Source organism: Nematolebias whitei, chromosome 1, assembly GCF_014905685.2.
Source record: "Nematolebias whitei isolate Nwh7 chromosome 1, NemWhi1, whole genome shotgun sequence".
Classification (NCBI taxonomy): domain Eukaryota; kingdom Metazoa; phylum Chordata; class Actinopteri; order Cyprinodontiformes; family Rivulidae; genus Nematolebias; species Nematolebias whitei.
This window is the reverse complement of record NC_056498.1, coordinates 48,994,456-49,022,051: the sequence shown is the minus strand read 5'-3', so window position 1 is coordinate 49,022,051 and position 27,596 is coordinate 48,994,456. Positions and strand designations below refer to the sequence as shown.

Here is a 27,596-nt window from a genome sequence, read left to right as displayed (position 1 = left end):
CTTTTAAATTCAGTCCATGTCTGTTAATATTTAAATGTGATGGATAAAAAGAGGAAGGGTAAAGGTCGTCTTCGGTCGGGGATGATGTGAAACCTTCAGTAGACACGGTTTCCTCGGCCTCACCTTGGTGTTGTCGAACGCTAAGAGCAGCGTCCTGCCGTTGGTGAGGAATATCTCCACGGCGTTGTCTCTGAGCTGCCACCATCGCTTGTGCACCTCCTTGATCTCCTCGTAAGTCCAGGAGAAAGAAGGAGCCTCCGTCTCCCCGTGGAGGCTCTGCGGACACAAACGGGGTTGAGGGGCTCGTTCGCCGCGAGTACCGCCGTGACGACAACTAACGGGGTTTACCTGGCTGTCGTGAGCGTCTGTGGCGTTGTCCTCCACGAAGTACATGCCGGACTTCCCTGCGAGGCGGCGCAGACACAGATTCAGTTCAGAAACAAGGAGACGAACACGAGGAGGTAAGATTAGTGAGGTTATTCTTGTGAGGGACGGTCAGGGTCTCACCCAGAAGGAGCTCGCCGGCCGTCTCTCTGGAGGGGGCGACACTGGTGCACCGTCTGGTGAACCTGAGGACGCAAACATTTAAAACAATAAAACACAAGCACCTGGTGACGTCTGCCGGACATTTATTTGTCCAACGTCTGAGTCACAAAATGTCCACACCTGATGGACTCGCTGGTGGCTTTGTCTTTAACAGTGGAGGAGAACGAGGAGTGGGTTTTGTCCTCGAACAGGAAGGACAGCGGCGGCTTCACCGAGTCTGAACATGGAGATCAAATTAATCGAGGAGGAAAAAGCTCGACTACGTTCTGCCAAAGACAGTTTATCCACCTTCGGGCTTGCGTCGGTCCTTGAGCAGGTATTTATTCGGGATGGTGAGGTAGCACCGCTGCAGCCGTCGTCGCTCCCGGTTCGGACCTTCAGTGGGGTCCAGCTGCCAGGACATGGGGTAGGACGTCTGGTCGTACCAAACGGCGCTGAAACAGAACAGGACAACAAACCCGGATTATTTTCTCGTTGTTTGCACAAACACCACTTTGAACGCCGACGTCCCCGTCGCTGAGGGATCTGGACAGTGGATGTTTGTCGTTTTCCAGACGAGTGTTGTTTTGGATGGGAACTGAACAGGGTATGCGAGTAAACCTAAATGTTTGTGGTGCAAGATATTCAAGTGGGTAGAAGTCACACTGTGGAGAACAGCAGTGTTTATTTTTATTTAATTGTTTGTTTTTGTCAGAGGCGGCACAGAGTGACGGATCCTGGTGAGTGGAGGGAGCAGTTTTATCCACCACCAGGCGCCATGACCGAGCCAAAGGGTGGCCAACGGTGGCCACCGTAGATTAATCTTCACCCCAGTCATTTAAGGAAACTACTTTAAAGCAAATTCAAACACTAGAAAGCAGAGTTTCCTCAAATGATGGTGGTGGTCAGTTTACAGATACAAATGTTGGTGGCCATCTTGGACTTTGACGTGAAAGGAACCTTTCTTAACCGTAGATGCAGCCACACACCAAAATGGAAGTCAGTACAGTAGTCCCTCGTTTATCGCGGGTGTTTGGGACCACGCCCACCTGTGATAAGTGAAAACTCGCAAAGTAGGATACAGTGGTTCAAGTTCAGTAAACTTTGTCATGACATGTGCCAGGCTGCATCACCTGTTACTCCCAATCTCCCTCCTTAAATAAACAATTTAAATTTAAATACTGTAACATTTTAAATAAACAATCCATGCAGACTGGATTGATTATTTAAAATGTTACAGTATTTACATTGTAGAGAAGAGAAGTGCAGCAGGACAGCAAAGGGATGTCACGCAGCTTCAGCTCTGCAGCACGGGGCAGAAATGTACTTTTTGATCAATTACACTGAAACAACTGGACACAGAAGTTCTAAAATAATTAAAATAACTTTTAACACTTTTATATTTTGTGATTATGATGATTTTTACGATGTGACATACTTTGAATTTTAAGTTGGAAGACAAGTTGATCGGTGCATCTGGACAGCAAAGGGTTAACTCTTCACAAAGCTGCGGCAGGAGACGTGTGTGTGTGGCAGAGGTGATCAGCTGATCAGCTGCAGGAGGGAGCTTTCCCCTGCACTTGTGGACTACACACATGGTGCAAAATCATTTAAAATAATTTATTTTAAATAAACAACCCATGGCTCATCCATCAATCAGCCAATTGTGTCATGTCCAATCTTATTTTGAAAAACCGCGAAGTAGCGAGGGACTACTGTACCTGCAGTTATCCAGATTCATGATCTGAACCTGACGTCTGTTTCTCAAAATGTTTTAAAATACCTTTAAATATGTTTAATAAAACTGACTCCATTTGTAGATGAGACTGGAGATGATTTTAAGTCGACAGAGAAACAAACTGAAATAACTTGTCCTGTTCCGTGCAGGCTTTAGAGACGGACAACGAGTCGTGGTCCTGGGAGTGAAGCAGTCCGGAGGAGGTTTATGTAGCCGAGGAGACGGAACGGGAGCAGACCCAGTACAAGCCGATGATTTAATCTGCTGATGGACAAAGAGGAGCATCCAGCTTGGGGGTGCAACGCCCCGAGGCGAAGGTAAACACTGAAGAGATGCACAAACACCTCCCTAATCTAGAACCGACATCAAAGTCGCAGCAACAAGTCGCCCTTGATGCCACGCTCCGAGTGCGTGTTGCGAATGACCCTCAGCTTCGAACGCATCAACTTTTAGCTCAATACCTGCCAAAGTGGCCGAGCTTCAGCCACGTTGGTGTTTGCTATGGTCGATCAGCTGCGGCAGTCACTTTCAGAGCTCCTGGCACTTCACGAGAACAAACCCCCTGAATTTTCCCCGAGTAAATCCTGAAACTCCAGGAGATGCTTCAGTCGCTTTCATTCAGAGATGACAGGAAGTATACCACGACCATTCCTAATAATTAATTATATTGTGGAGCTTCAGAAATTAAAAAGCCACCAGAGCCAGTCAGTAAGGACACGCGTACTCTGTACACTGTAGAAGCAGAACTCAGTGATACTACAATACTGGACATGTTCACGCTACGATAAAAACATTACCAGGGCAAGAGGAAGAGAGTACTCGACAACTTTAAAAAGTAACAGTACTAGAGCCCAGAGGTGCGTGTTCACACCCACCGGTCGTGTGTGAGTTGTTGCACCAGCTCTTGCCAGTGGCGGCTGGCGCTCAGTTCGGTTTTGTAAAGGCCCCTGATGTGCTGGATCACCTTCTTCCTCTCCATGCCCTGCCGCAGGGACACGTTCTGAGTGATGTCCGCCGCAATCTTCGAAATGTCTTTGGACTTCCCGTCCAGCCTCTGGATGAGACTGAGCCGCAAGAGGGAAAGAAAAGAAGGAGGATTTTACACAAAAACACGGTTCTTGCCTCGATTTTCTTTTATTAAGAAGAAGAAGAAGCACCGACTCACTTCTTCTGAGTGTTGGCCAGTTTCTTTTCCCAAGCCACTTTACTGGTTTTCTCCTCTGCTTCATATTTCAGTTTCTCCTGTGAAAACAAATATATGCGTTTTTGTTTATTTATGCGTTTTTAAGTTAATTTGGTTTGATCTTTGGAGCTCTCTCAGATTAATATTTATTAATCCGTCTTGTTTTGTTGACATTTATAAATTTTAACTTTTATAAATCTTGATTCTACGCAGATCTTAGACACGAGTCTTCAGAACTTCTAACATGCATCAGAGTCCAAAACGTATCTGGCACAAGAAAATGAGCACGTTCCCCATTTTTTTTTCTTTTTAGCCTCTCTGCACGTTTTAAAATTCATTTAATAAATGTATGTTTAAAGCCTTTAATGGCCTTGCCCAGAGGTCTGCAACCTCTCTCTCTCTTTCATTTCTGCTCCTTCACTCGCTAAATAAAACGTGTCTGGAGCCACAAAACCTGCTTCAGCTGTGATTGTCAACTCATGGCCCATGGGCCACCGAGTTTGTTGGAGGGAGACTTTTCTGGCCAGTGGGGGCAACATTATAAAACTAAACTTATAAATGAATTTTTAAATTTATTGATATTTTTACATTAAGACAAAAAAAAATCATATCATGTAAAGAAGGAAAATAATTATAGTTTATACCGATTTTGATAAAAATTACAACACTGAACTCTGCAGGCCTGTGTGAGGAATAATAAGTAATGGGCGGGGCTGCGGTAGCTCTGCGGTCAGTGCCACGGTCCTGTAATCCTGAGGTTGCGGGTTCGAGCCCAGGTTGCGTCAGGAAGGACATCCGGCGTAAAACAAATAGCCAAATCTTTCATGCGAGTGGTGACTCCTGAAGGGAGCAGCCGAAAGAAATTTACTACTTCAACAATTTCCTGCAGGATCAATAAAGTTCTTAACTTAACAATAGTTACTGAGCAAAAATGTACAAAAAATTGACAATAAAACTGCCCAAACTAACCTTTTCTATTGTGTGTATAAAAATCAATACAATTAAATTTCATTAAGTTTTGGTGAAAGCTTCAGAGAGCCGCCAAAGAGGGACTAAAGGGCCGCATGTGGTCCCAGAGCCGCAGGTTGCAGACCCCTGGCTCCCTCTCTGAACCGTTACACACCTATGCTCCCTCACCTCGTCTCAGGTAAGTATTGAGGGATCATACTTTAGTTACTGCAGTTCCTAAAAATGTGGAACGACCTGCCTTTGGACGTCTTCCTGTCTGTTTCTGGATCACTTCTTAAAATCTGTTTACCTTTTAGTTAGTTTCACTTGATTTTATGTTTTTATTATAAGCTTGTTTTCACTTTGTTTTTAGTTTTTGCATTAGTTTTCGTTCTGTTGTTGTTTTAAGGGCTTTATAAATTAAGCTGGTACAGCACGGTGATGGACTTTGACTCGATCTGTGGCCGTGTTCTCCAAAACGAGGGACCGACCTCCTTTATGGCCTTGAGCAGGTCCTGTTTGTGCGGAGCGTTGGGGGGGATGCAGCGATGGCCACACAGCTTCAGGGAGGTCATGAAGGCGCCCACGGCGTTCTGCTCCTCTCTGGTCAGTTCGTCCTTGTGGTCGTGCAGCATCTTGTACAGGTACAGAGACAACTTTGGCCCGTGCTGAATTTTAAAAAATGAATTGGAGAGAGAAATTAAACAAACGGTAGGCAGAGAGCGAACATCTACAACACGTCAAAGCAGGAGTGTTAAGTTACACGTAGAGTCGTGGAACACTGTAAGAGTGTTGCTGCACTAAATATTAGCTGAGTTTCTGTAAAAACACACGGCCCTGTCGCTGAGGGATTTGAAAAGTGAATGTTTGTAGTTTATGAGATGAGTGTTTTTCTGGATTAAACTGAAAAAAGAATGAAGTAAACCTAAATGTTTTTGGTGCAAGACATTCACGTGAGTAGGAGTTACACTGTGGAGAAGAACAGAGGGAGTTTTTATTTCTATTTTTCTTGTTTGAGGCAGCGCAGTGTGACGGATCCTGGCGAGTTGAGGGAGCAACTTTATTCACCACCAGGTGCAGAGACAGAGCCAGGGGGTTGCCAAAGGTGGCGTTCACCCCCATTAATCCTCAGCCACCCAAATCATTTGAGGAATATATATATATTTATATATATATATATATATATATATATCCATCCATTTTCTTCTGCTTATCCGGGGTCGGGTCGCAGGGGTAGCAGCTTAAGTAGGGAGGCCCAGACTTCCCTCTCCCCAGCCACTTGGGCCAGCTCCTCCGGGGGAATCCCAAGGCATTTCCAGGCCAACCGAGAAACATAGTCCCTCCAGCGTGTCCTGGGTCTTCCTCTGGGTCTCCTCCCGGTGGGATGTGCCCAGAACACTTGACCAGGGAGGCATCCAGGAGGCATCCTAACCAGATGCCCGAGCCACCACAACTGGCTCCTCTCAACGTGGAGAAGTAGCGGCTCTACTCTGAGTCCCTCCCGGATGATCGAGCTTTTCACCCTATCTCTAAGGGAGCGCCCAGACACCCTGCGGAGAAAACTCATTTCGGCCGCTTGTATCCTTGATCTCGTTCTTTCGGCCACAACCCAAAGCTCATGACCATAGATGAGGGTAGGAACGTAGATCGACCGGTAAATTGAGAGCTTCGCCTTTTGACTCAGCTCTCTCTTCACCACAACAGACCAGTATAGCGCCCGCTTCACTGCCGACGCTGCACCTATCTGCCTATCAATCTTACGCTCCATTTTTCCCTCATTCATGAACAAGACCCCGAGATACTTGAACTCCTCCACCTGGGGAAGGACCTCCTCCCCAACCCAGAGAGGGCACTCTACCCTTTTCCGGCTCAAGACCATGGCCTCGGATTTGGAGGAACTGATCCTCATCCCGGCTGCGTCACACTCTGCTGCGAACCGCTCCAGCGAAAGTTGTAGATCACGACTTGATGAAGCCAATAGAACCACATCATCTGCAAAAAACAGAGAAGTGATCCTAAGGCCACCAAAATGGATCCTCTCAACAACTTGGCTGTGCCTAGAAATTCTGTCTATAAAAGTTATGAACAGAATTGGTGACAAAGGACAACCTTGGCGGAGTCCAACTCTCACTGGGAACAAGCCAGACTTACTGCCGGCAATGCGGACCAAGCTCTGACACCGGTCATGCAGGGACCTAATAGCCCGTATGAAAGGGTCTGGTACCCCATACTCCCGGAGTACCCCCCACATGGTTCCCCAAGGGGCGCGGTCGAATGCCATCTCAAAGTCCACAAAGCACATGTAGACTGGTTGGGCAAACTCCCACGCACCCTCTAGGACCCTGCTGAGGGTGTAGAGCTGGTCCAGTGTTCCACAACCAGGACGAAAACCGCACTGCTCCTCCTGAATCCGAGGTTCGACTATCCGACAGACCCTCCTCTCCTGAACCCCCGATTAGACCTTAACAGGGAGGCTTAAGAGCGTGATCCCCCTGTAGTTGGAACACGTTCTACGGTCCCCCTTTTTGAATAGGGGGACCACCACCCCAGTCTGTCAATCCAGGGGAACTGCCCATGATGTCCACGCATTTTTGCAAAGTCGTGTAAGCCAACACAATCCCACAACATCCAGAGCCTTAAGGAACTCAGGGCGAATCTCATCCACCCCTGGGGCCTTGCCACTGAGGAGCTTTTTAACCACCTCGGTGACCTCAGCACCAAAGATTGGAGAGCCCAACCAAAAGTCCCCAGGCTCCGCTTCCTCAGTGGAAGACATGCCGGTGGGATTGAAGAGGTCTTCGAAGTATTCCGCCCATCGACCCACGACATCCCGAGTTGTGGTCAGTAGCATACCACCTCCACTATAAATAGTGTTAGTGGCATACCGTTTTACCCCCCCGAGATGCCAGATGATGGACCAGAATCACCTCGAAGCTGTACGGAAGTCATTCTCCATGGCCTCTCTGAACTCCTCCCACGCCCGGGTTTTTGCCTCAGTGACCATCCGAGTCGCATGTCGCTTGGACTGCCGGTACCCATCAGCTGCTTCCAGGGTCCCACAGGCCAAAAAGGCCTGATAGGACTCCTTCTTCAGCCTGACAGCATCCCTCATCGCCGATGTCCACCACCGGGTTTGATTGTTACTGCAGCGACAGGCACTGACAACTTTGCGGCCACAGCTCCGATAAGCCGCCTAGACAATAGAGGCGTGGAACACGGCCCACTCAGACTCAATGTCCCCCGCCTCCCCCGGAATGTGTTCACAGCTCTCCCGGAGGTGTGAGTTAAATCTCCATCTCATGGGAGACTGCCAGACGTTCCCAGCAGACCCTCACAATATGTTTGGGTCTGCCAGGTCTGACCGGCATCCTCCCCACCATTGGAGCGACTCACCACCAGGTAGTGGTCAGTGGACAGCTCCGCCCCTCTCTTCACCCAAGTGTCCAAGACATGCGGCCGCAGATCAGATGAGATGACAACAAAGTCGATCATCAAACTGCGGCCTAGGGTGTCTTGGTGCCAAGAGCACATATGGACACCCTTATGCTTGAACATGGGTGTTCGTTATGGACAATCCATGACGAGCACAGAAGTCCAACAACAGAACACCACTCGGTTTCAGATCAGGGGGGCTATTCCTCCTAACCACACCACTCTAGGTCTCACTGTCATTGCCCACGTGAGCGTTGAAGTCCCCCAGTAGAACAAGGGAGCCCCCAGGAGGCGCACTCTCCAGTACACCCTCTAAGGACTCCAAAAAGGGTGGGTAATCTGAGCTGCTGTTTGGTACATAAACACAAACAACAGTCAGAACCCGTCCCCCCACACGTAGGTGGAGGAAGGCTACCCTCTCGTTCACCGGGGTGAACCCCAACGTACAGGCACCAAGACGGGGGGGATACAAGTATGCCCACTCCTGCTCTGTGCCTCTCGCCAGGGGCAACTCCAGAGTGGAAGAGTGTCCAACCCCTCTCAAGGAAACTGGTTCCAGAGCCAGAGGCATGTGTTGAGGTGAGGCCGACTATTTCTAGCCGGAACCTCTCAACCTCACACACCAGCTCAGGCTCCTTCCCCACCAGAGAGGTGACATTCCACGTCCCAATAGCCAGCTTCTGTAGCTGAGGATCAGACCACCAGGGTCCCCACCCTCGGCCACCACCCATCACACATTGCACCCGACCCCTTTGGCCCCTCCCACAGGTGGTGAGCCCATGGGAATATATATATGTATATATATATATGTTTGGATGGATGGATGGCGGTGGCCATCTTGGATTTTGACGTGTAAACCTAATTTTCAATAGGGACCTTTCTTATGCTTAGCTGCAGCCACACACCAAAAAGGAAGTCACTCACTGGTTTTTCATGTTACCCAGCTTACAAGATGAACGGACAGACGATATTTCCAAGTCCCCTATTCGCTCTAACGGGGGACAACTGAGTTATAGTTGCTTTTCAAGGTCAATTGGCCGTGGCAGTCATCTTAAATTGGGCACCATGATAAATTAGTGGTCAGCACTTTTGTCTCACATCAAGGTGGTCTTAAAGCTCCCACATACTCTGGCGTACTGTGTGTACTCCGTGAGCCATGCGGTCACTGCGCACATTGATCTTTGCGTGGACATGGCTTGCGGACATCCGCGTCAAATCTAATCGGGTACGCGCGGACCTCTGCAAAGTGAAGTATGCCCGAGTATGTAGCAGCCTTTAGGTTTAAGCCCTGGATTAGGATTAGGTTGCATGTTCTCCTTGCGTTCTGCGTGGGTTTTCTCCGGCTTCCTCAGATAGTCTGTAAGCTGGAAAGCCGAGGTTGTCTTGACCTTGCCTCTGTTGTATTAAAGCATTTCCTGCCTCACTGTCTGGCACAGATTCTCACTGATGAGGCTAAAAGCATGTAATGTTTGTACATCAGTAAAAGCTTCCTGATTACCATCTACTCTTGCAAGTAAAGACCGGTCTAAATATCTTCTCGTGTTCTCGTATTCAGAGTGGCTTATTTGAGTAAACAGATGATGAAAGGATATTTATTTTATCCAACACCTCCCTTGAAAAAGAGATCAGGGATCTAAATGGGATTTATCATGGGGTTAAATAAAGGATAAAGAAATTAAGACAATTAAAATTGGGGTTGATTCTACAGGTGTTCAGCAGGAGAGGCTCATCCAGTTTTTTTTATTCTTCAAGTTTCTTTAATATTCATCCAGTGGTTCTTGAGATGTTTTGGTAACAGACAGATACAGGAGAACAAATATTATCGTGTGCCTTTGCCATTCCTTTTGGGTGATAATGAAGACTCCCAGGTCTATACAAGCAAATAATCTGCACAACACACAGAGACAGACTGCATGCATCAAAAACAATATATAAATTCCAGAATAACTTTTAGATTCACCTCCAGACCGGGGCTGAGGCTCTCCTTCAGGATATCCATGTGTTTAGGATCGAACACAAACTCGAGCGCCTCCTTCCTGTCGCTCAGAGGCAGCGCGGGGCTGAGCGTGTGCACCAGAAGACGACCTATTTGGACCCTGAAGGTGTCCCGACAGGACCACAGGATTCTCCTCCACTGATGGTTCGGAGCTCCACCACGACCTGTGCTGCCCTGTGGGCCCACAACACCAGAACCAGCTTAGTCGAGACACACGGCCGGCTTGGAGACGTGTAGATTTGTCAGGAGTGTTTAATACCAGGCTGACTTTGATCCCGTCCATCATGAGTTTAAGGATGTCTTTCTGAAAGCTCTTCTTGTTGGCGGGCGGCAGGGTGAAGGGAATCGGAGAGTGTGGGACCGAGGAGGAAGAACTCTCGTCGTGAGGTTGATCGCCGGGCTCGGGCGTGAAGGGCTGGTGGTCCGGAGAGTCCGGGATGTTCAGCAGGTCGAATAAATCCTCGCTCACGTCTGAAAGATGCGTTTAAACAGAACTGGGGTCAGACTGTGAAGATGAGAGGCAACAACTCGTGTGTGTGTGTGTGTGTGTGTGTGTATATAATATTCACCGTAGTAAATGAGTCTGTTGACGGCGAGCACCACCAGCCTCTGCAGCCGCTGGACGAACTCCGTTTCACTGGCGCGGATGGGGTTCTCCTGGCTCATCCTCCTCTGCATCATCTGGTGAAGCTCATCGCTGGCGACAGAACGCATCCGCATCAGGAGGGAGTCGGTCTGGGCCAGAGAGAACCGGCGCCGGCCTACAAGCAGAACATCAGTTGATGGTGTGCACGACTACTTGGAGAAGTATTCACCTCCAGATCTTTCCACACTTCACTGAGATTTTATGAGTCAGACCGGAGAGTATTGATCCTCTGATACTCAGAGGTCGGTTACAGAACATTAGTCATTAAACAGCATCATGAAGGCCAAGGAGCACACTAGACTGCTCTATGAAGTTTAAAGCAGGGTTAGGTTAAAACAATAACCCAAGATTTGAGCTACGTTTAATCCATCATCAGAATGTGGAAAAAAATACAACGGTTGTGTTTGCTAAAAAATTGACTCAGAAGTGAGTGCAGCGTTGCTTTGAAGTGTCCTAAAATTATGACTGGTCACACAAATATTTACCTCCTGTCATCGTCAGTCAGCAAAGTATATTAAAAACACGAATCGAGGTTCACCAGATTGAACTAAAGACTCCTCCAGTGGCCTGACGTGTCTTCTCTGAGAAGATATTTCTCACATGTCACGTTTGTCTATCATTAAGTTCTAATTGGCTCCCTGTCAAATCCAAAATAGAATTCAAAATCCTACTTCTAACCTACAAAGCCCTCAACAACCTAGCACCATCTTATATTACAGATCTTATTGTTCTATATTTTACTAACACAGCACTTGGCTCTCAGACTGCAGGTTTACTCACAGTTCCTAGAGTTTCCAAAAACAGAACAGGAGGCAGATCTTTCAGTTATCAGGCTCCTCTCTTGTGGAACCAACTTCCAATCTCTGTCCGTGAGGCTGACACATTATCCAGTTTTAAAACTAGGCTTAAGACGTTCCTTTTTGATAAATCCTATAGTTAGGGTCGGCTTGGGTTTCCTGAGGTGTCCCTTAGTTATGCTGCTATAGGCTTAGACTGCTGGAGGACAAACTGACCACATCTTTTCACTCTGCTACTGTCTTTACTTACTCTACTCAACCTGTTTTGTATTTGTATTTGTAATTATTTTTTTCTATCTTAACGTGTTTTTTTTGTCTTTCAGATACACCTGCACCTATACCTGGACCTACCATTCTATGTTCGTCTGTCTCTCCTTCCTGTTCTCTCAACCAGCCGGTCAAAGCAGATGGCGCTTGTCCCGAGCCTGGTTCTGCTGGAGGTTTCTTCCTTTAAAAAGAGTTTTTCCTTTCCACTGTTGCCACTGTGCTTGCTCAGGATGGGAGACTGTGACGAAGCCAAGATTCAACTTGTCTGCTGGATTCCTTAGAGAACTTTACTAAATTGGCTTTTATGTGAATGTTCCTGTAAAGTTCCCTGAGACAACTTTGTTGTGATATGGTGCTATATAAATAAACTGAATTGAATTAAGCTGCATTATTCGAGCTTTGTATCCAGTCATAAGTGGAAGTTAAACTAATTAAACTGTTATCAAGCAGGTGGATTATTATTTCAACATACAGAGCGTTAAAAGAACGGTTTAAATCAAAGGATATTTATGGTCCATCACATAAAATCCTAAACGTTTCTGGTTAAGACATGACGTGTGGAAAAATTCAAGGGTTATGAATAATTAGTTTCTAATATTTGCAGTTTATTTTGTAAAGAAATGCTTATGAGGATTAAAAACTGAGCTGGAATGCTTCACCCTGACTCAGGTAAGCATTCGGGTGTTCACACACAGAAGCACCGGCAGCGCTCAAGGCGTACCGGGCAAATTAACCCCCGAGGCGAGCGTCGGGGGGGGGGAAGAGAGGAGTTCACTGCAAAGACGGGAGACATTCCCCATGGCGTGGGAGGAAGGTCCCAGCTACCTGCGTCACAGTGGAGCGTGTAGGATGGAGCGCCGCTGGGGGAGGGGAGGGGGGAGACCTGGGACAGGAAGCTGAAGGGAGAGACCGCGGGGATCTGACCGTAGGAGCAGAAGTGCTGTCTGGGGATGCGGGGGATAATGGAGTCTTTCACGGCAACGGAACCTTCAGGTCAGGACGAGGACAGGATGAATGAACCGTGACGCTCGGGCCGGGCAGAACCGCTCCGGTTCGCAGAACTCACCTGCGATGCTCTTACGCTTCTGATAGATGGCGTGGTGCGGGGAGCTCGGCGCGTTGACGGAACTGCTCGGCTTCTGAGGCTCCTGGTTAGCCGTCGTCTTTATGAACTCAACGGCTGATTGGAGGACTCGGAACTGCAGGGCCACGGCCATTTCTGCACGGAGACAATAAGATTGTTCAGGATATTTATTTTTAATTCTTAAAGTCATCCTTTTAGCATCTTTGAAGTTTAAGACACCAGTCAAGGTCTTCTCTGCGTTTACATTGATGACCGATGACCACCGTCATCAGCCTCAAAACAAAAAAAAACCCTACCTGTTTTTCTAAACCGTGTTACTCCTGCCCACTTGGTGCAGAAAAAAACATTATGTAGGAAAAGTCCGGATGCTGCTCAATAATCCAGGTAGATAAATCTAACAAGGTTAAGTCAGGTCATCTGGACAGATTCTTGTTTGTTGAAATGTTTCGTCTTTTATCCAAAAGACTTCTTCAGTTTGAGGAGCTGCAGAAAACTAACACCTTCTCATAGCGGATCAACCAGTTTGCTGCTGAAATCCAGAACTAGCTGTTCACATGATAAAGGACCACGAGCCTAACAATTGATCGTTAGTGCCCTGATGGCTGAGTGATACTAGCAATAACAGCTTTGTAAGAGGGGGACAGGTGAACATGGAGGTCTGCTATGGAGGATGAAATGTGACAAAATGAAATATATAATACAAACATAACAATTAAATGTATCATTTTAATTATTAAATACATCATTAGATCATTAAATGTACCTTTTAAATTATTTATTTCATGATTTATTTATTTAATTTTGTCACCTTCCACCCTCCAGTGACACCAAGAAATTATGCGAACTGTCAACCTCACTCGTCAAACTCAGTGGGCGGGGCTAACCCCAACACCTGACTGGCTGCTCCTCACAGCGAGCGAAGACAAATCGACCACAGATAATCGACTGATCCACAGGCCAGAAAATGTATTCCAAAACTTTAGGAAGCGGTAAATGTGTTTACGTGCTTTTAGATGGAACCTTTTTTCATACTATAATTGTAAAGAAGAAGACGCGCTTTTATGAGAAGCAGCAAATTTAAACTAAGAAACACTGAGGCTCCACAGAGTTGGACCTACGGCACAATGCAGCAGTGTGGATCGCAAACCCCGGCCTGTGTGCAAGGTACGAAGTATTATATTAATAATGCTCGTGAAACACTTACGGCTTATCGAACGTTTTAGGATTTCACATGCTCACGTTAGTCCCGCCCACTGAGTTTGATGAGTGAGACTGACAGTTAACAGTTTTATGGTGACGCACGAGGGTGGAATGTGACAAAATTAAATAATTGAATAAATTATTAAATAAATAATTGCATGTTTAATGCTGTATTTAATAATTAAATGATTCATTTCATTATTATGTTTTTATTTGTTTAATTTTGTCACATTCCGTCCTCCACAGCCTCCACCAGTTTAATGATGGACTCCTTCACTCCTCTCTCAAACCATCGTTCCTCTCTGTCCAGGATGTGAACATCTTCATCCCTGAACGAGTGACCTCTGGCCTGGAGATGAGTGTAGACCGCAGAGTCCTGGTCTGATGATGTTGATCTTCTGTGCTGGTCCATCCTTTTAGCCAGTGGCTGTTTAGTTTCCCCGACGTATGAGCAATATAGAAACTAGAAAGCAGAACTTCCTCCAATGATTGGGGTGGCCGTTCACACACGCACATAATTTCAACGTGGCAACCCTTTTTTTTTTTTTAATAGTGATTGTTTTTGTTTTTTTTGCTTAGCTGTAGCCACAAACCAAAATGGAAGTCGCTACCTCACTTATTTTTCAAGTTAGCGTGCGCGAACGGAGATTTATTTCCAACTCCTCCTCATCACTCCGCAACGGGGGAACGATAAAACTGCTGTTTCTGTAAACGCAGTAACAACGGTCTGAGGGGGGAGTGAAGCCGTTTACGAGGAAATAAAAACAACAACTTTAAACAGAGGAGGAGGTCTCAGATTTCAACATTCAAAAACACAATGCAGCATCAGGCCTGATCCCAGGTCAGCTCCACTGCCCCCGGCTCTCTGGGAGCCAGGCAGACAAAGAGCCGACCGAGACTGCACTGTGAGGGCGAGTAGTTCCAGTCTAACCTGCAGCTGAAGCTAAGAACACAGCCTCTCATGCAGATCTTTAAAGCTGTGAACTCCACAAACTGCAGACATTTAGAAGTGATAAATCCTTCCGGATAGGAAGTGAAACGTCTTCATCTTCAGAACAGAAGTCCGGCTGTTTTTAACCTTTTTTTTTTTTTAAATTAGTCATGACCTGGATGACCGAGCATGTAAAAACAATAATTTAATCTCATATTTTTATAAACAGCAGATCTACAAGAAAGCTGAAAAAAGAAAAAGGAACTTAAGACGTAAAATATTTTTCCCTCCAAGTTGTAAATAATAAAAGCCACGTTGTTATTTTCCTGGCGCAGAGCTCGTCGCTGCGACGCGTCATTTGTGTGTGTTGCATTTCAGGACTCCAGTCCTCACCCTGCGTGCGCCGCATCTTGCTGGTTTGCATGAATCCCAGCAAAGTAATGAGGTCTTCGATGATGCGGAAGTATTGGGACCCTGAGGAGCTGCAGGAGTGGATAGTCACAGCCACTAACATCTGCTGAACGTCACACACCAGGAGCTTGTAGTCGTTCAGGGGAATGCTGCAGAGAACAACAAAAAGAATAATGAGAAGTCTATCAGCCGAAAGGAAGAGGATTAATTGTTTCTTTTTTAATCCAGCAGCTTGAAACCAAAACTACTGGCGGTGTTTGAATGAACTGCTTCCTGTTGGCGGACGTACCAGTTCTCCATGCCGTTCAGGGTGGAGAGGGTGTTGAAGAGCACGTAGAGCAGCCCGTGGTCCAGCAGGATGTCAGCCAGCTTGGGGCCGGCGTTGACGAGCTGCAGCAGCATGCAGAGGATGTTGTGCACCAAGGAGTTCTCGTAGAGGGAGTTCTCGATAAGACCCAGCACCGGGATGATGCAGCGCTTTCTGAAGGGCGAGATGTTTTCCATTTCCTCCAGGTCCAGACTGGAGAGAAACAAGAGAAAAATGCTTTGTGCTAGACTCGTAACGTTGATTCGAAGCAGGTACTTTACACATCCCTGCTTGTGTCTGGACTCACTCTTCATCCAGGCTCATGGGCCTTCCGAACAGCATCTCCAGGAAGCACTCGAGGAGCCCCTGGCTGCCTTGGTGGATGTACAGCTGGTTAGCCAGCAGCGAGAAGCCGTGGTTCTTCAGAAACTTCTCCTTCTGCTCCTTCAGAGCTCTGCTGAAATACGCGTCCAGCAGCTGGGACAGAGAATCAGAACAAACGTTGGAGCCCGGGAGTTCACGTCTGTGGCCTCGTTTACGACCCACCTGCACCCACAGAGCCCGGCTCAGAAAACTCAGTCCTGGTTCTGGATCTAGCCCTGCTATCTGTCCTCATATAAACATGTTAACATGTTTCCCAAGTCGACTTCTATTGTCACACTTAAATGTTTCTTATCATGAAATAAATATTAAATATTAGACAAAGATAACACACGTAAACACAAAATGGTTTTTTAAATCAAGGTCTTTATTGGGGGAGGGGGGGGGGGTCCAAACCTATTTTGTAAAAATGTGGTTGCCCCTAAACCCAATAACTGGTTGGGCAACAATTAGCAGCAACAACTAGAGTCAAGCGTTTAACTGCCAACGAGATCTTTGCAGCGCTGTGGAGGAATTGTGGCCCATTCTTTTTTGGAGAAATGTCGTAGTTCAGCCACGTTGGACGGTTTCTGAGCTTGAACCACCTTTTAGAGGTCATGCCACAACATCTCAATCTGATTCAGGTCAGGACTACTCCAAAGTACTATGTTCCATCAGTACCATGCTGCTAACGGGACCATGTTGCTAATAGGACTGTGCTGCTGTAGATGCATTTCTTTTTCACTTTTGACACTTTTGTTTTTGTATTTTTGTTGCAAACTTTGGTATTTCTTCTTTTTTTTATTTTTTTGGGAGAGTTGAGATGGTTCTTCTCGTCCCGAGTATTTCATTGTATTGTTGACCTTGTGTTGATCTGCATATGACAAATAAACAAACGACAAAAAGTCTTCTTTTTTTTTTAAGCCATTCAGACGTGGACTTGCTGGTGTGTTTTGGATCATTGTCCTTCTGAAGAACCCGTGTGGTCGCGAACAGACGTCCGGACTTTCTCCTTCAGGATTTTTTGGTAAACGGCAGAATCCGTGGTCCCACTTACCACAGCAAGTCTTCCAGATCCCAAAGCAGCAAAACAGTCCGAGACCATCACACTACTACCGCCATGCTTCACTGTTGGTCTGATGTTCCTTTTATAAAATGCTGTTACTTTTATGGCACATGTAACGGGACACACAACTTCCAAACAGTTCAACGTTTGTCTCGTCAGTCCACAGAGGATTTTCCAAAAGTCTTGGGGATCATCAAGCTGTTTTCTGGCAAAACTGAGATGAGTCTTTATGTTATTTTTGCTCAGCGGTGGTTTTCGTCTCGTAAATCTGCCATGCTGGCCATTTTTTCCCCAGACTCTTTCTTATGGAGGAATCATGAACACTAACTGAGGCCTGCAGTTGTTTGGATGTTGTTGTGACGTCTCGTTTGACCTCTTGGATGAGTCGTCGCTACGCTCTTGGCAGTAATTGGGTCTTTATATTAAAGGCCTTTATTTTAAAACTGTATGTGTTTACTTGAGTTATCTTTGTCTGATATCTAAATTTGTTTGATGATCTAAAACATTTAAGTGACGAACATGGAAAAAAAAAAAGAAATCAGGAAACACTTTTTCACATCACTGTCAAATGTGTTGGAATCAATTGTGGGGATTTTACTGAGCTAAACGTGCGTCGTGCAGACACCGATCCAGGAAAACTGACTGAAAAACGAGATCTTTCTGCCTTTTTTAAGTTTAAAGACTCGACAGAGAAGAAGCCAACCTTCATGACTCCCTGCTGGATGAGAGGTGAAGAGTGATTGACGAGGACCACCAGAGCCTCCGGCTGGACGAGCTTGTCCATGACCTCCTCCAGCATGAGGTCAGGCAACAGCAACAGGACGCCCCTCAGAAGATCGTAGAGTCCGCGGCACACCAGCACCAAGCAGTCCTCTGTACTGGACCTGAGAGGCACAACGTTTAGATGTTTCAGTAAGTTCTACTGTGACTTGTTAAACACAACTCAGAAACAACATGATGGGTTTCGTGTGCACCTGTCGTTGGACTCTGTCTTGCTGTGCGTCCTCTCGTAGGCCGGAGAGTAGGTGTAGCTCTCCCAGTCTTCAGGCACGGAGCCTCGGTCGGCTGAGCCGGGCCAGCGGGCGCCCGCCAACGAACCGTTAGGAAACGGGAAGGCGAGCCCCAGGCTGGCCAGGTTGCTGTGGCTCCTCTGGAAGGACTGGATGCCCTTGAGGCTGTCGGGGCGGCGAGGCGCCTCATCGCTGGCCCAATCAAACCTGTCTTCAGACTCCGTGCCCCCCATGCTGCCCTCTGCCAGACTGTCCACTTCAGCCGCCTCGTCTCGGTCCTCCTCCACGCTGATGGACGGGGTGCGCGGCGCAGCCCCCTCTGCTGTGTCCTTAGGGTCACAGATCGTCTTGGCTGATTCGCAGCTGCTCAGGAGATGCTCGTCACCTCCGGCCTTCCTCAGAGTGTCCGTGCTGCTGAGCGTTTTCTGAGAGGTCAGGGAGACCCCGTCTCCTTCAGCCGCTTCGCTCGAGCTGCCGTGTCCGAGCCGAGGGGTCAGCAGAGGAGAGGAGTACGGGGACGGAGCCAGACTAGGGGGGCGTAACGACTGATCGTCTCCTCCATGTTCAGGGGACGGAGCGTGCTGATGGCCTGGAAAACAAAAAAAGTCTGTTTGAATTTCTTTAAACTTTAGAAATTCTGTAAAACTAATCATGTGTTCAGAATTATCACCCAATACATGCCCAAGACCTGGAATTAAATTTAATTAGTCAGCTGAACCTGAGAGGACGTCAACACACGCTCATCATGAATGTTACTTTAATTTGGGCTTTTAATGGTTTTATTTTAAATGGTTCTCCTTCCAGGGGGCAATGATTTTACAATAAAAGACTTCAGTCATTTTTTTTAAGTTCAATTATTTGTGGTTTTTCCATAACTACACACACACATTCATTAAAATCTTTAAAATTCTGTGTTAACTTCTCCTTAGTGAGCACGACTGACTGAAGCTGGTAGATTCTCCGTGCTGGGATAAAAGGATTTGTTCGACAGCACTGAATGGTCTGATCGATGCTCATTTGACCCCCCCAGACCGAAGGAGCAGTGAAGCCAGTTTTACATCTTTGTGGACTGAGAGGGTGACGACCGGGAAACACGGCCCTCCTCCAAAAGAGACGCTTTCAAATTCAATGGACGAGATATATTTTCTGGAAAAAAAACTTTATGGCCTGATGTGACAAAGATTGAACCGTTTGGCCATGAAGACAAAACGTTTCAGTGAAGCTGAGACTTTCAAAGTTAAGAACAATGAACCAGCTGTCAAACATGGTAGTGGCAGCATCATGATGTGGTAGAGGTAGCTCAGATACAACTGAGTGTTCCAACAACAAAAATCAGCCCAAAATCACGTCAAAACTGGTTTCTGATTGGAACCATCCAACCAACCAACAAACAAACCAACCAACAAACCAACCAACCAACAAACGAGCCAACCAATGAACCATCCATCCATTATCTTTTACCCGCTTCTTCATTTCCGGGTTGCAGGGGTCACTGGTGTCCATATCAAGCAGACTGTGTGAGAGGCGGGGGACAGGGACACCCTAGACAGGTCGCAAGTCCATCACAGGGACACAAAGAGACAAACAACACAAACAATCATTCACCCTCTCTCTCGCCTAGAGACAATTTAGAGTTACCAATCAGTTTAACATGCATGTTTTTGGTCTGTGGGAACCAGAGTACCCGGAGAAAATCCACGCATGCACGGAGAGAACATGCAAACTCCACCCAGAAAGGCCCCCAGCTGGGACTCGAGCCGGCAACCTTCTCGTCGAGAGGCAACAGTTCTACCAACTGAGCCACCACCCAAAGAAGCCAACTACTATAAATGAACTCTACCAGTTATGCCACAAAGAGCAGTTCAACCTCAGCCAAGCATTTTGATGGACACAAAAAGCTTGTAGCTCTTAAGCTTGTGTGGATTAGAAAAACAAAAGTGCTAATTTGTGCACCTTATTCTTATTACTAACATTTAATCACCTGGGAGAAGAATGGTTTAAATAAACCATTAACCAGATTTAAAGACACTCATGCCATGATGAGTGTAAGCAGACTTCTGATGGCAGCTGTGTGTATTTTTCTTCTTTGGTGCCGGGTGTCACTCCTGCAGCTGACGTACCTTCATGAGGGGCATCGGCAAAAACAGTCGGGGAGAGGGACACCACGGAGCTGCTGGCAGACCTTCCTCCGCTGTTGGAGTGCTGTCTCAAGTACATAATGGACTGCACCTTCTCCTGGTACAGCTTCCCATCTGACAAACAAAGACATCAAAAGAACTCGGCGCATTACGGCGATGGCACTTTGATCCAGAGGCGCCGTGTGCAGCTGCTCCCTCACCTGTGTGGAGTGAAAAGTAGAAGCTGGATGGAGTGTGGCAGACGTAGGTGTTGGTAGGCGGGTGGACGGCCAGCAGGAAGTTGCAGATGAGTTTTAGCAGATCCATGTCCGGAGGAGATCCCAGCACCTCCTGGATGATCTTGATGAAGGACAGGCACACCTCTGGAGGGATGGCTGTTAGATGCTCGTCTCGATGCTCCTTGAGAGGAGTGTGGGGTTTTGGGTGGGTGGGTGGTGGGGGGGGGGGGGGGGGTTTGAAGAGAAGCACTACAACTGGAGCGTTATTACAAAGACCTACTTGTAGCACCTGGCAGGTGAGCAGGAAACGATGCACTAATTCAGCATTCAGGAACTGCCGGATATTGTACACCTGGTGGGGGTGCTGCATCCTGATGAGGATCTCTAAAGCAGCGAGGAGCGTTTCCCACACGCCACACTGACAACACAAACACAAAAACATCAAAAGGTTAGGTTGTCTGTAAACTCAGCGTGAACACCGAGCGCTGAAAGCTGCTGAAGACGCTAAAGCTCAGTCGTCAAAGCTAAAAGGGGCAGAACAGTTAAAGCTAAAGAAAGTGAAAATATTAATGAAAAGGCAAAAGTAGCAAAACAGAAGCCAAAAGCTAAATAAAACAAAATAAAAATTAAATAGCTAAATTATAGCTAAATTCCAAAAGTATTAAAAGGCTACCTATAAGCTAAATGTACCAAAGTGCTAGCCAACAGCCATACATATTAAAAGCTAGCTAAAACCTAAAAGTAGCAAAAGGCTAGCTAAAAGCTAAAATGTTTCAAATGCTAGCTAAATGTAATAAAAGACTAGCTAGAAGGTAAAATTATCAAAAGGATAGCAAGAAGCTAAAAATAGCAGAATAGTAGCTATAAGGTAAAAGTAGGAGAAAACTAGCAAAAAGCTAAATGTAGCAGCAAAATAGCAAGAAGCTAGATAAGCAGAATAGTAGGTAGAAGGTAAAGGTAGGAGAGAAGTAGCAAAAAGCTAAATGTAGCAGCAAAATAGCAAGAAGCTAAAAATAGCATAATAGTAGCTATAAGGTAAAAGAGAATAGTAGCAAAAAGCTAAATGTAGCAGCAAAATAGCAAGAAGCTACATAAGCAGAATAGTAGGTAGAAGGTAAAGGCAGGAGAAAAGTAGCAAAAAGCTAAATGTAGCAGCAAAGTAGCAAGAAGCTCCATAAGTAGAATAGTAGCTAGAAGGTTAAAGTAGGAGAAAAGTAGCAAAAAGCTAAATGTAGCAGCAAAATAAAATAGCATAATAGTAGCTAGAAGGTAAAAGTAGGAGAAAAGTAGCAAAAGCTAAATGTAGCAGCAAAGTAGCAAGAAGCTACATAAGAAGAATAATAGTTAGAAGGTAATAGTAGTAAAATAGCAGCAAAAAGCTAAATGTAGCAGCAAATAGCTAATTGTAGCAGCAAAGTAGCAATGAGCTGAAATGAGCAGAATAGTAGCTAGAAGGTAACAGTAGGAGAATAGTATCAAAAAGCTAATTGTAGCAGCAAAATAGCAATAAGCTTAAAAATGAGCAGATTATCATTAAAACACTAAAATTAGCAGAATAACATCTAGAAGGTAAAAGTAGGAGAATAGCAGCAAAAAGCTAAATGAAGCAGCAAAGCAGCAAGAAGCTAAAATTAGCAGAATAGTAGCTAGAAGGTAAAAGTAGAATAGAAGCAACAAGCTAAATGTAGCAGATGAAAAATTTAATTATAATGGTAGCTAAAAAAAAAATGTAGCAGAAAAGTACCTAAAAATTAAAAGTAGCATAAGAAGACAAAATTAGAGCCAAGTAGCTAAAGCAGATTACAAACAGAACATTTATATTTAAAAAAAGTGTTTTACTGGGAGCAATGATTGAAAATTAAAATGTTTAAAAATACAACAGTTACATAAACTAAAAGACATACGGCCCATCTCCTGAACGAGATAACATTTTAATATGAACAGCTAAAAAGGCACAAAGTATGAAGTACACAGTAAACAACGCAGAGTCAGTACTCGCACAAGTAAACACACCCAGAAAGACCTGCCGACAGACCGACAACTGGTCTGAAACTGGAAGAACTTCAGGTTTACCTCAGCTTTGGCCCAGATCTTCCAGTCCAGCAGGATGTCAGAGAGCAACCTTAAGTCCTGCACCACAGCGGTCGACTCGGCGTCCAGTCGAAACTGACCGTCGTCACCCAGGACGAGAATGGGCCCACTGCAGCACCCGTCAAGTAAAGTCTACAGAGACAGAAGGACAGCCAGTTCAGGAGTCGCTGTTCCACATAATCAGGCACATTCCTGAACTTACAGATGCAGAAGGAAAGACAAAGAAAACCAATAAAATTACCAAAGACCTTCAATTAAAGTGAATGACATTTACTTGCTGAGCAGCCTTGTCTTTATCGATTAAAGTCTATTATCTGCGACCGGCTCACTGCAGTGCTCATAAGTCTTCAGTGTTTTATGTCTCTGAGGTACCACACAGGAGCCGTCGGCCTTAAACCCATCTAATTAAACAGCATGACGAGGGTAAGGCGCTACATTAATGAAGATATAAACACAAATATCACTTGCAGATTGAATACAATAGCTTTAAACAGTGATATAACGTGCCAACAGTGGCACAGCGGGGCCCTTTGTTAACCAGAGTGGACCTGCACTCACGATACAGGAAGTAAAAGTCTAAAGAGCAGAGCAGTCAAGAGCAATCAGACTTGTGGTGAAACCCCGCAGGGGCTCAGAGTTTCATCCACTCACACAGAATCCATTTCAGCCCAGAACCATCACACAGCTCCATTACAGACGCAGCTAGAGGGCGAGGGAACAGCGGGTCACCGAAACCACCGAGTCCAGCTGGGTCCGGTTAATGGGAGAAAAATAACGTGTAGGTCTGTTCCTACAGGTGTGACTCACTTTCAGCATATGGTATCCTACGGTACATTTGGACTTGATGAGGACCTGGTGGATCATGGCGTAACCATGGTAACAGTCCATTTCGTGGATGCGGTGCTGGTTGTGCTTGCACAGAGAGAGCAGCACTTGGAGGGCCAGAGCCTGGGTCTTCTCACAGTTACTCAGCTCCACCGTCTGGAAGAAGAAAAAAAAAAGTTCAAACATTATAAACTCCTACACAGCATTCTATAGCAATGGCCCAGACAAGCAAAGAGCTTGTATAACATTTGACCTTGATCTGCGATCTTGACCTTTGAGCTGGGGTGATGAAAAGTGAACGACACTCTTGAGAGAGGATAAGAAGTTTTGGGCGGGACAAAAGAAAGTTTATTGACGTATGAACGGAGCCCATCGCCTCATTCACAAAACGCCTCAGTTCAGGACCGAGTTGTGTTCTGGTCGTCTTTGATGAAGGAGTGGATTAACATCTCGAACATAGCTCTTGTAAGAAATAGCTTGATGTTAGACAGCTGCCTTCACTGAAACAAGCTCGATTTAACCACGGCCCTGATTTGATGATCATATTTTAGATCAGTGTCCACTTGATGGTTGCTCCAAGCAGCGAGGAGAACCAAGGTGGGGGCAATATGGCAGGCCGACTGTGTCATTAATAGCTGGTGAAGATTCTCAGTCATCCAGGACATTGTAAATTCAAAAAAGTTCAAGAAAAAACCCCAAAATATAAAGTATAATAAATAAATATGTGTGCTCATCTGCTCAGACTCATGTCCGTGCTGCTGTTCGACTAGTGTTTTTATGTTATGAGTGCTTAGTGAATATTTAGCTGATGTTTTTCTTAGTTCATATCTTAGATCTTATTACTGTTTTTCTTTTACATTTTATTGTTGGATGCAACTGGGACACTGTGTACATAATCTCGTTCCACCACATGTACCACACGGGGTGTGTATAACAAATGTAAGAGGTTTGGAGCCATCCAGGTCCTAAAGTCCTCGAGACAAAATTAGTCCTTCTTAAGAGGGACATAAACGTGACAATCATCTGCATACAAGCGAAAATAAATTCTGTGCTTTCAAAAAATGGACCCAAGCGTACGTAAATAAAAACAAAAGAGAAGGGGCCCGTCGGCGAGGCGACAAACTGATGACGAGGGATTAAACAACAGATTTGTTCGCAAGAGAACGTTGACGATGACGCACAGCAACTTTGTAGTTTAAAAAAAACAGTCAGCCACAAAAAGGATCGCCAGTGTGAGTTAATTCATTATGTTTAGTAAACGACACGAGGGAGACGTCCGACACTTTCAGCCAAGCGGAGTTCGGCTCCACGTCTCTGGAGGAAGCTTAAAGTTGGACCGGCCTGTGTGGCCATTTCATGAAACTGCCTTCTGAATATGCCTCACGCCGTTTACCAATACCGCCTTTCAACGGGTGCATGAAGAGTGAAATTAAATTAACTAGAGAGATTACATCTCCTGCGAAAATGCAGTGTGAATGCTTATTAATGAAGAACTTGCTGAAAAACAGCTGAAATTACCTAAAAAGTAGAGAGAGAGAGCACATTTTTGCTGAATTAAGCTGAAAAAAGTTGAAATGAGTGCAATAACTGTGGAATTAGCTGAAAAAGCTAACATTAGCATAAAACAGCTAAATATTTGTTGACATAAATTAAACTTTCAGGAGCACAACAAGCTGAAATTAGCAGAAAGATGTTAATTAGGCTGAAATTAGCAGATATTACCATGAAAAACTTGAATTTATCTGAAAACAGCTAAAATGAGCTAAAAATGTAGCTGAAAAGGTCGAACAAGCTTAAATTAACAGATGAATGCAGAAAGAATATGTTTGCCCAATTAGGGTGAAAGAAGCAGAACTGAGAACAAAAAAGTGGAAATTATCTGAAAAAAGTTTAAGTAAATAAATAAAAAAGGCTGAAAAGTAGCTAATAACGCAGAAAGGAGCTGAAATTACAAGAACAAAGTGGAGAGAGCACATTTTTGCTGAACTAGGCTGAAAAAAGTTTAAATGAGTGCAAAAAATGTGGAATTAGCTGAAAAAGCTTAAATTAGCATAAATCAGCTACATAGTAGCTGAAATAGTAGAAAAAGCTAAAACTATCAGAAATAAGCTGAAAGGAGCGTAACAAGCTGAAATGAGCAGAAAGAAGTAAGAAGAAGCACAAAAATGTTGTAACTAACAGAAAGAATCTGACAGGAGCACAAAACAGCTAAAAAAACAGCTGGAATTAGCTGAAAAATTCTTAAATTTGCACAAGGAAGCCGAAAGAAGCTGAAGCAGAACAAAATGTGAAAGGCTGTAAACAGATCTAAAGATTTGAAGGATGTAAAATCAGCTCAACTCATTTTCTATGAGAAAAAAGTGGCAGAAAAGGCTAAATATTTCAAAAAGCTAAAGTTGCACCAATACCAAAAGTCATAACAGGATCATCCTGAAAAAGCTGAACGTTTTGATTTACGATTAGCTGAAATAGCTGAAAACTGTGGGATGAGAGTTGCGCTGAAAAACGTATGAAAGAAAAATGGATCCCAACAGTTAGCTCCCACTATGCAAACAGCACATTAAAAATCTGACGTTACTCGTCGGGAGTTCATAAAAAAACTACGCAAGATAAAAGACGACTTCTGGTTCGTAAGCGCGAAGCTTCGCCGGGAATGAAATAATCCAACCTGTGCGAAGAGGAAGACAAAGGTTCCCGTCCCTCCGATCTTGTGCAGGACGCTCTGCAGGCCGTGGGTTTGGCTGGGAAGCAGAGCTCTGAGAGCGCCGGGGTCCAGAGAGACACTCTGGACCTCTTTGGAGCTGAAGGGCCGTTGGGTGACGACGGTCTTGGTCTGACCTTTCAGTCTGATGACTGGCTCGTAGATTGTGTAGACTCTTGGACTGCTGGGGGCGTAAACCACCGCCAAGCTCTCCTGCACACAAACAGAAAGTGTTCCTTTGTTTCAATTCACTGCAACATTTTACTTTAGTTAAAAACAGAGGAGGTCTGGAAGATTTCACCAAAGACGAGGATCAACACGGATTCAGCATTTACACCACGGATGTCCTGTTCCATGTTCGTCCATACGTTTTGTAATCTTACTACGACCGCATATTTTATCCTTTCCCGTTTCAAAATTTTCGGCTCATTCATGAGATGGGTGTTGTGACTTTTGCTTTTTGTAACTTTTATACTTTCCGACATATTTACCTTTAGATATACATAAATAATATCCCCATTGAAACACCTCAAGATCTTTTACTTTATTTCAAAAACATCCTTTTTGAAATCCACTTCAGCAGACTTGCTCTATTTCTCGTCTTCTACATTAATTCATCTTCCATTCAGCTACTTGAAGCTTTAAGGTAACACTATTGCTACTGCTAATGTTTTAGCCACTGTTCTGCTACGTTTATTTCTAGCTAGTCTTTTGCTACATTTACAAGAACTATTTGGATGAGAGCGGTACTTTATTCATCTCTTGCAGAAAATGTTGTTAGAGCTTCTTTGCGCTAAGTCTAGCTACTTTTAATTAGCTTTTAGCTACATTTAGTTGTTTCAATCCCCTTTTGCGACTTATAGCCTCTTGCTAGCCTATTAATACTTTTGCCCACCTTTTTTTCAGTAGTGACATTTGACACAAGATGAACAAAAAGCAAGGTACATTAACTACTTTTTAGCTACTGTTCAGCTACTTTTACTTTTAAGCAAGCCTTTTGCTACTTTTAGTTTCAAGCTAGCCTTTTGTTACTTTTTGTTGCCTTTTTGCTACAATAAGTATTTTGACATTTAGCTAACCTTTAACTACATGTAGCTTTTAGCTAGCATTTAGCTCATTTTAGGTTTTAACTAACCTTTTGCATTTAGCTAACTTTTGTGATATGATTGGTACTTTATTAGCCAGTTACAGTAAACTGTTGTGTCGCAGCAGCTGAGACATTTGACATTAAAAAAATAATAACAAGAAGCCAGCTCACTTTGAGCTAGGTTTGGCTACTTTTAATTAGCTTTAAGCTATTTTTAGGCGTTCCACTCCATTTTCTTACTTTTACCCTTTATTAGTGTATTAATACTATTACCAACTTTTTTGTTACAAATAACGTGTTGTTACTTTTAGCTTTTAACTAACATTCTGCTACATTGAATGTGTATCTAGTAATTAGCTCCTTTTAGCTTTTAGGTGATGTTTTGGTACTTATGGCATAAAGCTACCACCTTGCAATTTTTTGCTCACGTATTGCTGCTTTTAGGCTTTAATTTGTGTTTTTTTTTTAATTGCTGGTAACCTTGAGCTAGCATTTTGGTATTTTTAGCATTTTGCTAATGTTTTGCTGCTTCTGCTAGCATTTTGGCATTTTTAAGCTTTTTGCTAGTATTTAGCTGCTTTTGCTAGAATTTTGGTATTTTTAGCTTTTTGCTAGTATTTTGCTGCTTTTGCTAG

General features: G+C 44.9%; 1 protein-coding gene across 1 annotated transcript in view; it reads right to left on the bottom strand.

Moving 5' to 3' along the window:
* lyst (lysosomal trafficking regulator) overlaps positions 1 to 27,596 on the bottom strand; it is a 77,103-nt gene that overhangs the window by 9,653 nt on the left and 39,854 nt on the right. Inside the window, exons 15-38 of the mRNA XM_037678125.1 lie at positions 25,842 to 26,087; positions 23,156 to 23,329; positions 22,331 to 22,480; positions 20,538 to 20,675; positions 20,240 to 20,438; positions 20,022 to 20,153; positions 17,866 to 18,490; positions 17,595 to 17,775; positions 15,773 to 15,942; positions 15,448 to 15,678; positions 15,141 to 15,307; positions 12,599 to 12,751; positions 12,358 to 12,519; positions 10,392 to 10,583; positions 10,082 to 10,293; positions 9,787 to 9,996; positions 4,886 to 5,062; positions 3,429 to 3,505; positions 3,139 to 3,327; positions 835 to 980; positions 667 to 763; positions 508 to 569; positions 349 to 404; positions 124 to 276 (exon numbers count right to left, since the gene is read on the bottom strand). Coding sequence (XP_037534053.1) covers positions 124 to 276; positions 349 to 404; positions 508 to 569; positions 667 to 763; positions 835 to 980; positions 3,139 to 3,327; positions 3,429 to 3,505; positions 4,886 to 5,062; positions 9,787 to 9,996; positions 10,082 to 10,293; positions 10,392 to 10,583; positions 12,358 to 12,519; positions 12,599 to 12,751; positions 15,141 to 15,307; positions 15,448 to 15,678; positions 15,773 to 15,942; positions 17,595 to 17,775; positions 17,866 to 18,490; positions 20,022 to 20,153; positions 20,240 to 20,438; positions 20,538 to 20,675; positions 22,331 to 22,480; positions 23,156 to 23,329; positions 25,842 to 26,087 — 4,299 coding nt within the window. The remainder of the gene's footprint in view (positions 1 to 123; positions 277 to 348; positions 405 to 507; positions 570 to 666; positions 764 to 834; positions 981 to 3,138; positions 3,328 to 3,428; positions 3,506 to 4,885; positions 5,063 to 9,786; positions 9,997 to 10,081; positions 10,294 to 10,391; positions 10,584 to 12,357; positions 12,520 to 12,598; positions 12,752 to 15,140; positions 15,308 to 15,447; positions 15,679 to 15,772; positions 15,943 to 17,594; positions 17,776 to 17,865; positions 18,491 to 20,021; positions 20,154 to 20,239; positions 20,439 to 20,537; positions 20,676 to 22,330; positions 22,481 to 23,155; positions 23,330 to 25,841; positions 26,088 to 27,596) is intronic.